General features: G+C 42.7%; 1 protein-coding gene across 1 annotated transcript; it reads left to right on the forward strand.

The window, feature by feature from the left end:
* Positions 1 to 259: 259 nt before the first annotated feature.
* LOC138983618 (divergent protein kinase domain 2A-like) lies at positions 260 to 10823 on the forward strand. Its single transcript, XM_070356896.1, has 6 exons — positions 260 to 356; positions 1023 to 1963; positions 2542 to 2664; positions 3002 to 3179; positions 5559 to 5735; positions 8396 to 10823. Exons 2-6 carry the CDS (start codon positions 1265 to 1267, stop codon positions 8752 to 8754), a joined length of 1536 nt encoding a protein of 511 aa, XP_070212997.1. The 5' UTR covers positions 260 to 356; positions 1023 to 1264; the 3' UTR covers positions 8755 to 10823.
* Positions 10824 to 12780: the final 1957 nt, after the last annotated feature.

Raw genomic sequence — 12780 nt, forward strand, 5'->3', positions numbered from 1 at the left:
CTATTAGTTGTGCCTGAAAACACAGTAACTTTTTTACAGTTTCAGAATGGCCATATTATGAATATAACTTGCTTTATAAAGCCTGATTTCCTCATAGATTTTTTGATTTTACAAACCTCCCAAAAGGGAAAATAGGAAAAAATTGAACATATTTTGGAAATCGGAATATCAGGTTTCAACCCCGTCAACGTGCCGAAGGTAGTCTATGATATTTGGACAGGATTGGGTCTTTAGATACACGGAAGTCAAATGTTGAAGAGTCGCTTCCCTTGGCAAGTGTGATCGGACAGTTCCGAGTCTTCTCTTGATAACAAAGTAGGATTGCGTCCGAAGGTGTAATATGTTCACAGTGAGATGTGCGTAGTTGGTATTGCAATGCATCTGTTTTGTTTTATGTTTGTTGGCTTTAAATATGGGTTGAAAGACTTAGTGCATTGCAAACTTAATTGTTGTGCTTGTTTCAATGTGTAGAGAATATATAGTGAAACTGAAAGAACGTTTTTCTGATACAAAAACTGAAAAAGCAGCAGTCATCAATCTTACACGAACACACTTAATTGATAATAATAGTTAATACACACATTGAGGTAATGGTGAACTTTAGCGTGTTAAATTCATAACTCACAATCCAGTGGCATTCTGTACTTAAAAAAAAATGTGAGTCTCAATTATAAGTCAAAAAACATTTGTCTGAAATTGACGGATTGAGCATGATTAATTAAGTTGGTTGTTTGATCAACGAAAATGCGTTCGTTTTGAACCAAGGGACATCACTTACATGACAGTGTTGCCTCCCCTGTCGGCATACACGGATTTATAATTCCTTCTTTGACGCATGTAAACGAAATGCATTCGTACAGTTCATTCCGTGACTTCAAAGGGATCTAAAATGACTAGTTATGCTTTAATACATGTGCTTGTTCTGCATATATTTGGAAGCTAATAACCGGGTAAGACTGACTTTGATGTTGTTGTTTTTGTTGTTTTCACCGCTGAATATATATGATATTGTTTATTTTCAGATTTGTCCTTATAGGGCTGAGATCATACCTCAAACTCCATACTTAGTAGACCAATCTTGGTTGCTTGGGTATTAAAGCTAGAAGAGAACTAGAATTCCGTGACAGAATGAGTCGTCACGGTTGGAGCTTATAATTAGAAGAGCCTTAAACTGTCTGCAAAAGCTTCCGACTTAGGATAGAATGTTAGAATGGTAGTCAGAGCTGGATAAATCACATCGTCACTAACTTGTATCACCAGAATAATGTTACCAGGAAGTGGTGTGAGACGCCGAGCACCAGGCGTCAGCGTGTCAGAAGGAATGCAGAAACTGTCATCGGTAGTCAACGATTCCGCACGCAGGTACAGAAGACTGCCGTTCTTCGCCAAAGTGATTTTCTGCCTGTCGCTGCTCTTTTCCTTTGGCATCTACTTGCTGTTTTTCCGCTCCTTCATCAAACATGACATTGCTGACGACAACTTTCTGGAGGTCGGCATGTGCCCAGCATGCCTGGGGTCGAGCGCCTGCGGTTTGATGTACCACAACCAGGTACAGTTCACTGGATGGGGAAACCATCGCCTGGGAGACGTCTTCTCGACCAAGAACGTGCGCTACGCAACCCTGTACGGCAGCCAGAGCGTCGTTCTGAAGAAGATGGGGAGCGAGAGTGAAATCCAAGAGCTGGACAAAAAAGTGTGTGCGGATGCCAATCGTCCTGAAGGGTGTGACGTAGCCAGAGTGCTTTTCTTGACGGACACTTTCGTCAAGTTGCGCAAGGCTGGGGCGCTGCTACCCAAACACTTGCAGCAGACGGTGGGAATGTTCACGTGCGCCTCGTACCGCTTGCTGGATCGCATGTGGTCTTTCTACAAGGAACTGCGTAAGGTAAAGAAGATTATGATCGGCGACCAGCTTCAAGTGTGGTACACAGCGTCCCTCAATCCAGAGCCGTTGATGCTGCAAGTGAGTTTTCTTTTTTTAGTGTTTGAATTGCAGAAAAATGGTGTCACTTATTTTTCAATTAATGCAGTAAAGAAGAGGCATTTTGTATACTTGGCTTTGATAGCTTGCATAATATTTATTTTTAAAGTTTAAACACACAATTTTATTTTGTTGTTTTGGTCAGTTGTTTGAACTTAAAGGGGTCCAAACAATTTCTTTTCAAATGGATCTGTAATTGCAAGGTGCCATTTGAATTGTTTTTATGTGATTTGAGTGTCAGTTTTGTTTTAGATTTTAGTTTTGTTTTGTTTTGTGTAGATCATTTAATTCATTAAGCAGACTGTGGCAACAATTTAACCCTGCTCTTTTGTGGTGAGCTTTCAGTTTCAGCAGCATTGGTCAAGAGGACAAGTTTTAAAACTCAGAACATTCATTGAAATCATATATGCTTACATGTGTCAACAACAACAAAACTGTCATTATCGTTTTTGTCATGTCCACACAGTGTTAATTCCAGTAGTGTACACCGCAAGAGTGTGACGTTACATTATATTCCCTGAATTCAAAAGTATTTATAGTCCTTTCTGTGCTTGCTGCAGACATTTCCAGCTAGTGAGAGGTGGCCATTTCCAGAATACTTTGGGGCCTGTGGTCGCCATGCCATGATCGAGCATGTCGGTCGAACACTGGAGGATTTTTACCATGAGCCATTTCATAAGCGTGTGAGTATTTAGTTTGAAAGGTGTACATTGATGTACTACCAACAGAGTCGCCAGTAAACATATCAGTGCCATAAACATATTAGTGCCATCAGCCACTCCATTGTAACTTTAATTTTGAAGTTTTCGGAATGTAATACTGTGCCTCTCTCTCTCTCTCTCTCTCTCTCTCTCTCTCTCTCTCTCTCTCTCTCTCTCTCTCTCTCTCTCTCTCTCTCTCTCTCTCTCTCTCTCTCTCTCTCTCTCTCTCTCTCTCGTGCCCTTCTACCAAACTTCTTTTCCTCTTCTTTTTATTTTCCTCTGACAATTGTCACACTTACTTCTTTGATTTCATCAACAGGCTGGCGTTGCCTACGAACTGCTGACAATTGCAGACCACCTGACCAACAACGAGGAGGATTTTGCTCTCTACATCACGGACCCAAACTGGGAAAACTTTGGGGTGGACGCTTCAGGAAAAGTGCGCATCTTGGATGCGGAAAATATCATTGTGGTCGACAAGTTGGCCATTGAAGCGAGTGAGTTTACAGTGCCATCCCCTCCAAGAAAAATGATACAGTGGAACCTGTATCATTTAAGACCCCCAATTTAAGACTTCCTCCCTTTTAAGACCCTGGTTTCTCACACTTGTTGTTCATTACTTCTGTACATTTACCCCCATTTTAAGACTCCCTCTTTTTACATTTAGTCAAGTTTTGACTAAATGTTTTAACATAGAGGGGGAATCGAGACGAGGGTCGTGGTGTATGTGTGTGTGTCTGTCTGTGCGTGTGTGTGTGTAGAGCGATTCAGACCAAACTACTGGACCGATCTTTATGAAATTTGACATGAGAGTTCCTGGGAATGATATACCAGGACGGTTTTTTGTTTTGTTTTTTTTTTCGATAAATACTTTTGATGACGTCATATCCGGCTTTTTGTAAAAGTTGAGGCGGCACTGTCACACCCTCATTTTTCAATCAAATTGATTGAAATTTGTGTAAAGCAATCTTCGACGAAGGCCGGACTTCGGTATTGCATTTCAGCTTGGTGGCTTAAAAATTAATTAATGACTTTGGTCATTAAATATCTGAAAATTGTAACAATTTTTGACTCACATGCGAAGCAAAAGTGAGTCTATGTACTCACCCGAGTCGTCCGTCCGTCCGGCCGTCCGGAAAACTTTAACGTTGGATATTTCTTGGACACTATTCAGTCTATCAGTACCAAATTTGGCAAGATGGTGTATGATGACAAGGCCCCAAAAAACATACATAGCATCTTGACCTTGCTTCAAGGTCAAGGTCGCAGGGGCCATAAATGTCTAAAAACCAGCTATTTTTCACATTTTTCCCATTTTCTCTGAAGTTTTTGAGATTGAATACCTCACCTATATATGATATATAGGGCAAAGTAAGCCCCATCTTTTGATACCAGTTTGGTTTACCTTGCTTCAAGGTCAAGGTCACAGGAGCTCTTCAAAGTTGGATTGTATACATATTTTGAAGTGACCTTGACCCTGAACTATGGAAGATAACTGTTTCAAACTTAAAAATTATGTGGGGCACATGTTATGCTTTCATCATGAGACACATTTGGTCACATATGATCAAGGTCAAGGTCACTTTGACCCTTATGAAATGTGACCAAAATAAGGTAGTGAACCACTAAAAGTGACCATATCTCGTGGTAGAAAGAGCCAATAAGCACCATTGTACTTCCTATGTCTTGAATTAACAGCTTTGTGTTGCATGACCTTGGATGACCTTGACCTTGGGTCAAGGTCACATGTATTTTGGTAGGAAAAATGTGTAAAGCAGTTCTTAGTGTATGATGTCATTGCTAGGTTTAGTTATTTGACCTTGACCCTGAAGGTCAAGGTCATGTAAAGGTCAAGGTCAAGCATGTGAGTCGTATGGGCTTTGCCCTTCTTGTTTTTTATATAAAACGATTCGAATTTACGTTCATCTTATTCTACATCATTTCCTGATTCCAAAAACATATGAATATGTTATATTTGGATTAAAGACAAGCTCTGAAAATTAAAAATATAAAAATTATGATCAAAATTAAATTTCCGAAATCGATTTAAAAACAATTTCATCTTATTCCTTGTCGGTTCCTGATTCCAAAAACATATAGATATGATATGTTTGGATTAAAAACACGCTCAGAAAGTTAAAACAAAGAGAGGTACAGAAAAGCGTGCTATGCAGCACAGCGAAACCACTACCGCGCTGAACAGGCTCGTCAGTTTCACTCCGTTTTGCACAAGCGGCGGACTACGGTCATTGTGAAAAAATGCAGTGCGTTCAGTTTCATTCTGTGAGTTCCACAGCTTGACTAAATGTAGTAATTTCGCCTTACGCGACTTGTTAAGACCTGATTTTCTCACATTTTTAGGTCTTTTTGTATTTCTGGAGGATGCATGCTGCCTTTTCATGGATTATTCTTTTGGTTGGATGTGTAATTTAATTTTCCTTCTGTCTTCATTTTCCGTGCACTTAGAGTTAGGGTAGAAGTGTTGAGTTATGTAGTGTGTTCGCGTGTGGGTGTGTGGATGATTCTTAGGAAAATTCATTTTGGAAATTCATTCCCTCTTCGCATTGGATAGTAGCCTATATTTCTGCTGCTAACTTCTACACACACACACACACACACACACACATCCACACACACATCCACACACACACACACACACATCATGAAATCTAGATGAGAATGTATGGGAATACACTTAAGTCCCCTTGTATTCCCTTCTTGTTCTCTACCTGTGCCTACAACTGTCGTTCTCTATTTGCAACACAGGGGAGTTTTTGAGACTAATATCATCAAGTTCGCCTAACTTATGCCAACTTGGATTGCCCATGTTGTAAAAGAGTTGCAACTTTGATTTTCTGGTTTGCCGTTGTTTTCAGAAAAGCCCGCTGACTACGACAAGTTCATTCAGAGCGACAACGGTCGTTGCGAGGACAACGCCTGTTTGTCCATGCTGCCGGAAGAGCTGTGTACACACCTCCATAGTGACCACAACTACTATGCCATCTGCCACAGTCTGCTTGACCCGCTTATGAAGGACAGCGTCATGCCAGGAGGTTTGTGTGGATACAGTGGAACCCGCGTTAAGACTCCCCATTTTAGCTGTTGGGGTCTATGTCGACCAAAAGAATGGGATTCACTGTAGGTGGAGTTCCTGTAGGTGGATTCCCTGTATACCTAAGACTTTAAAATTGGCAATCTTGTATACAGGGAATACCACAGGGTGTAGTTCCTGTAGCGTTTCGCTAATATCTATGAAAGTCACGTGATGCTTAGCGACATCGTTAGAATTTGACGTTTTTCGATCTTTTTTTGATATTTCTTAGAAATTCGAGTATGGTTTGCAAGTTTTATTGAAAAACTGCACCCTGTGGGATTCCCTGTATACTAGATTGCCAATTTTAAAGTCTTAGGTATACAGGGAATCCACCTACAGGAACTCGACCTACAGGGAATCTCACTCTTTTGGTCGACATAGACCCCATCAGCCCCATTTTAAGACTTCCTCCCTTTTAAGACCCTGTTTTCTTGACTTTTTAATTCTATTCATAACCTCTGTAAATGTACCCCTATTTTAAGATTCCCTTCTTTTCAAGACCTCATTTTGTCTGATTTTTGTTGTTGAGGTATTAAAGTGCATCTGAACCCCATTTTTCAAACGAAAACTACTTATTACCAATGCAAACATACACTCGGATGTGTTCCATCCCCACCGCTCAAAAAGCACGAAGACACGAGGAGCCGACGCAGCGAGTGGGAAAAGCCCGTCAAAGCTCGCACCTGCCAGCCTTCAGCTGAAACAAGACGATGATGCTAAAAATAGAATCTTCGGCTGATGGCGTATATTTGGGAGCGGAAGCAGCAGCGCCCTCTGGATCTAACATTGTTTTCATCCACGTTCTTCTCATGTTCCCGTGCTGGAGGCTTGAATTGATACGGTGCAACGCGATTGTTGCGTGCGCCACAACAGTCGGCCGGCCATTATTGTATTGTATTGTATGGGGAGATTTATATAGCGCTTGACGTTCTCTAAGCGCTTTACATATTAATTTCTGCCGTGTGAGATGGAATTTTTTACACAATATATCACGCATTCACATCGGCCAGCAAACCTCAAGCCTATTAGGGCGAGCATTCACCTTTCACGGCCTTTATTCCAAGTCACACGGGTATTTGGTGGACATTTTTAGCTATGCCTATACAATTTTGCCAGGAAAGACCCTTTTGTCAATCGTGGGATCTTTAACGTGCACACCCCAATGTAGTGTACACGAAGGGACCTCGGTTTTTCGTCTCATCCGAAAGACTAGCACTTGAACCCACCACCTAGATTAGGAAAGGGGGGAGAAAATTGCTAACGCCCTGACCCAGGGTCGAACTCGCAACCTCTCGCTTCCGAGGCAAGTGCGTTTACCACTCGGCCACCCAAGGCTACGTTAGATGCTTCAGGAGTTCTCGGGTTTTCTTGGCAAAGTCCGGATCAGCAAATTTTGCACGCATGCCAGTGGGCTTTTTCTTGCAAAGGCTGAGCGCTGAGCGGTTTGAGTGCAGAAAAATGTCATAATTAAAACAACTCTACACACGCTCAAAACTTCATTTGGAGGGTTTAGACCCACTGTAGCGTTGGGGTTCCACTGTACTGTTATCTTGTTCATTTTCATTGCTCTTTTATTGCAAACCTGGGGAATTGAGGTTGCTTTCTTTTATTAAAAGCTACAGTGGTACCTGCAATGTGAGGCCCCTCTGATGAGTGGGCACCTCCCATGAAAGGACACCTTCTGGAGTCCCTTTGTCTATTATCTTGACCAAACTATGCCTGTCGTGACAGCCCACCTGTAATGTAGGGACACTTTTTGATAGTACCAAGAGTGTCCTTTTATTGCAAGTACGTACATGTACCACTGTAGTATGTAGCAACAAGAGTCTTGTCACTGAGTGTGTGCGTGTTTAGGTGCAGACATGCATTTCTTGCAGAAAGATGAAGATCTTTAAAAAAAAAATGTAAGGTGGCACATGAATATCATCTGTGAATCCTACATCACTTAACCTTCACTGTGCTTCGAGGGTCATGGATGACCCAGAGCCTCACAAAATCGTCTTTATCTCTGAAACTATTACGAGTTTTTAATTGAGACTTCATTTAATCTCCAATCACCATACGACCTTCCCATTGCCTAACTTTTGAAAGAATATCTTTGTAAACAAACAAATAAACGATGACGTAATTTGAACTACACAGTCAGGATGATGTGGGTCGATCGTTTACGACAAATATGGAATTACGTAAGGAATTTTATGATGTTTATCCTTATTCAGTTGGTGTGGGTCGTGTACGACCCATACTTTGTAAAGAGACGGCAAAACGTTTGTCCCTATTCAGATGGCGTGGGTCATGTACAACCCATACTTTTTATGTTGAATCCTTCTTTGGAATGTATGGGTCATACATGACCCGTCATCATCCGGACTGTGTAGTCCGAAGCGTGATCCGGTGAAGGTTAAAGTAGACCTGTTGTCTGTGATAGCATAGGCGCATAGACAGACAGAGACAAAGCTGGAAGAGCGGTTAATTGGTGCATTAAAGACAAAAAGAGGAGACGGGGGCACAGAGAGAGAGAGCGCATGCATGTATTTGCTATCTCATAGTATCTGTTGATTATTTTCAAATACCAAAAACATGGAGTAAAACAGAAAATCTCAATTCTTTTCAATGCAGGTTTGCTGCATGACATGCCAGAGGAAGCCAAAGACTACTGGGACCTGGAACATTTGCTGAAGGAATGCTCTCAACCATCCAAATACAAAGGGCGAGTATTCGCTAAGGACAAACTTCTAACAGCTCTGGCAAAACTACACGACGAGAGCAATGAACACTTGGCTTCCCCACCTAAACCCGACAAGAGAGGGTTGCCACCCCCACTGAAGCGGAAAAAAGAATTGTGGGAGTACGAAGACTATGATGACGGGGTCGTGAACGACGCAAAGGAGGTGGATGATAAAAAGAATGAAAAAGATAACGGGAAAGACATTGAATTTGAGGAGGAGAAGGGTAAAGGGGCTGTTGTTTTAGAATAGAAGAATATTACATGTTGAATTTGAAGAATGGTAAGGGGACCACAACTGTAAAAATGTGATTGGACTGATGTTAATTTTTAAAGAAGGGGAATGCATGTGATTGTGTGTCACGTTTTTTTTTGTTATTTTTCTTTTTCTTGGTCCTTACACCTGTTCCTTGTTCCGGTATTCTCTCACGCCGCCCCGTCCCTGCATTCGCTGCTCCATCCACATCTGAATTTCGTTCCGCTACCCAGACCTGTCGATTTTACAGACGCTCCAGGGAGGGATGTCGGGTCGTTGCGGTAGGCTACCCTCGGAAGTTGACACTGCACTTCTGCTGAGTCACTTCGACGGTGTTCAGTAGTGGGTCTGTCCCGAGCTAACGGACTCAGCCCACTACCTACTATGCCCCCTACTAACGACATTGACTGCTAAGTCGCGGAGCCAGACTAAGTGAGCGTCCCTTCCAGAGAGCAGACCGCCACCACGTCCCTCCGTCGACCCCCCAGAACGTCACACGTTGAAGACTGACAGCAGAAGTACTATTCAGGGAAGGATGGAACAGGAACAATGAGACCAAGGTCACCATGAGAGCTCCGGGCATGAAGGGCCACAAGAGCAAGGACATTTTATAATTTTGGATGATTAATGAGATGAGGATGATTATAATGATGATGCTATGGATTTCCAATTTGGTTTGAGACTACGTGACAGGGCAGCACTCTACGCTTACTGTCATAATATATCCTGGTGTCAACCAGGCCCGAGAACTGCCGCACCTGCGGTGTTGGTCAGGTAAACAGAACCTGAGCACCCTCAAAGTCGCATTCGTTAAGTGAATGACACTCGGCTGTGTGATTCCAGCCTTCCCATAGGAACCATAGCACTTCCACTCTGGGTAGGAGCCGACCGTAGCCCGAAAAACCCACATGACCCTGATGGGATTCGAACCCACGACCTCCCGGCCCGCAGCCCGATGCGCTAACCACTGCGCTACGGGGGCCGGTTGTCACGTTTTTAGAACACAAAGTTCCCTTACAATTGTTTTCAGTTTGCTGTTCTGTTTGCTAGAAAAAAGGATTTAAAAAAATGTTTGAAGGTTGACAAATTTAACATGTTCTGGGTAAAATTGTTTGCAATTAAACCGCCAGGTCAACATTCAGTTTGAGAAAAATTGTTTGGAAAAAATCTACTGTTTGAAAACTGTGATTCTGTTTACGAACTGTCTTCTTTAAATTATTTTATTAGTTGATGATGTGTCTTGGCTGTCAACTGGGGAAAATATCAAGCAGAGGGCATAATTATGCAGCTACTTGAATTAAATTCCATCAGAGACAACATTTCCTTGGTAGTGATCTTGGTTGGTTTGTGGACTGGTTGATGGTATGCATGCTTGCCTGGTATAATGATTGTTCATTATCATGTTTCCAATACTCGCTGTTCATAATTAGGCCCTTTTTGGCAGTGGTTGTCTACCTTCCATGACAAAAACATCCTGCTAATGTTGTATGTATGTGCAGGGATGGCCAAGTCGCAAGATTGTAACTCGCCCGGCTGGGCGAGCAACTTCAAGAAAGTCACTAGCCCGCCAGAAATTTCGCTGGCCCGGTATATTCCACAGTTGCTGCATCTGCAGTGCTTATACGACTTTGAAACTCGATATTACAACCAAAAGACTGTTGCATTTGACCAGAATTTTTTCACTGGCCATCCGGGCGAATTGCCAGGCGGTTTCTACTAGCCCGGCGGATTTCTTACTCTCCCCTGGCGATCGGGCGGACGATTTGGCCATTCCTGTATGTGTGTGCGTGTGTGTGTGTTTGTTTGTTTTCTGATTTATTCAGGTCATATTTGGATTCTGAAATATGTGATGTCTGTAACTTTTTATGTGATTGCATTGACAGCAGCTTATGAAACATATCAATTATCGATTGCATGCTTGTATTATGTTCTTTTTGTTATGGATCTAATGAAATAACAGAAAAGAACAAATTATGTTTACGAATTTATTCTTAAAAAAAATTGATGTTTTTTTCAAGAAGCATGAGTGATGTTTCAATGGAATCTTAATAAAACAACAAATGATATTTTCTGTTTTTAGCTTATTTTACCTATCATTCTAATTATGAAGTGAAAGAAATTCACATCATGTGAAACTGAGGGGGTGGGGTGGGGTGGGGGGTGTTTGATATAATGGAACCCCCTTTTAAAAAAAAATACTCTTGACTTATCAAAGTTCCTGCAAACACACCTATTTTTGATTGTGGTTTTTTTCTTCTCTCAGGTGCTTTAAAGATAAGTATGCAGCAATATGGATATGTTTTAATGGGGTCTTTCTTAATTTCATTGATCCTCTTCAGTTCTATAGAGTTCTGGCAAAATCTGACAAGTGAGACAAGGGAAACAACTTTGTCTGACTTGGCAGCATAGTTGGAAGGTTGCCTCCAACTGGAACTACTGACTTGGCAGCATAGTTGGAAGGTTGCCTCCAACTGGAACTACTGACTTGGCAGCATAGTTGGAAGGTTGCCTCCAACTGGAACTACTGACTTGGCAGCATAGTTGGAAGGTTGCCTCCAACTGGAACTACTGACTTGGCAGCATAGTTGGAAGGTTGCCTCCAACTGGAACTACTGACTTGGCAGCATAGTTGGAAGGTTGCCTCCAACTGGAACTACTGACTTGGCAGCATAGTTGGAAGGTTGCCTCCAACTGGAACTACTGACTTGGCAGCATAGTTGGAAGGTTGCCTCCAACTGGAACTACTGACTTGGCAGCATAGTTGGAAGGTTGCCTCCAACTGGAACTACTGACTTGGCAGCATAGTTGGAAGGTTGCCTCCAACTGGAACTACTGACTTGGCAGCATAGTTGGAAGGTTGCCTCCAACTGGAACTACTGACTTGGCAGCATAGTTGGAAGGTTGCCTCCAACTGGAACTACTGACTTGGCAGCATAGTTGGAAGGTTGCCTCCAACTGGAACTACTGACTTGGCAGCATAGTTGGAAGGTTGCCTCCAACTGGAACTACTGACTTGGCAGCATAGTTGGAAGGTTGCCTCCAACTGGAACTACTGACTTGGCAGCATAGTTGGAAGGTTGCCTCCAACTGGAACTACTGACTTGGCAGCATAGTTGGAAGGTTGCCTCCAACTGGAACTACTGACTTGGCAGCATAGTTGGAAGGTTGCCTCCAACTGGAACTACTGACTTGGCAGCATAGTTGGAAGGTTGCCTCCAACTGGAACTACTGACTTGGCAGCATAGTTGGAAGGTTGCCTCCAACTGGAACTACTGACTTGGCAGCATAGTTGGAAGGTTGCCTCCAACTGGAACTACTGACTTGGCAGCATAGTTGGAAGGTTGCCTCCAACTGGAACTACTGACTTGCTATAAATTCACAATGACAATTCCCCCGCCACACTCACACACACACACACATACATACATACACACACACACATACAGACAGACACCCCCCCCACACACACACACACACACACACACATCAAACTCATCAAATCCTCGACACTTTGGCTTTAATGTTTCGCGGAGTCCAATCCTATGACAGTCGAGTTGTGTCTCGGTCCAATGAAGCACTGTGCTGTCATTTAAAGGTACGTACACTCCTTCACGTGCACACGATTCGACTCACCATCTCGGTTCGGGCCAGGCCTTCACCTGCGGAAAGACCATCCCTCCATCTAGACACATACCCAAACTGAATCAACTCCTGACTGATTCCTGTGGTAAGACCATCCCTCCATCTAGACACATACCCAAACTGAATCAACTCCTGACTGATTCCTGTGGTAAGACCATCCCTCCATCTAGACACATACCCAAACTGAATCAACTCCTGGCTGATTCCTGTGGTAAGACCATCCCTCCATCTAGACACATACCCAAACTGAATCAACTCCTGGCTGATTCCTGTGGTAAGACCATCCCTCCATCTAGACACATACCCAAACTGAATCAACTCCTGACTGATTTCTGTGGTAAGACCATCCCTCCATCTAGACACATACCCAAACTGAATCAA

The sequence above is a fragment of the Littorina saxatilis genome, linkage group LG13 (assembly GCF_037325665.1).
Source record: "Littorina saxatilis isolate snail1 linkage group LG13, US_GU_Lsax_2.0, whole genome shotgun sequence".
In the NCBI taxonomy this organism is placed as follows: Eukaryota; Metazoa; Mollusca; class Gastropoda; order Littorinimorpha; family Littorinidae; genus Littorina; species Littorina saxatilis.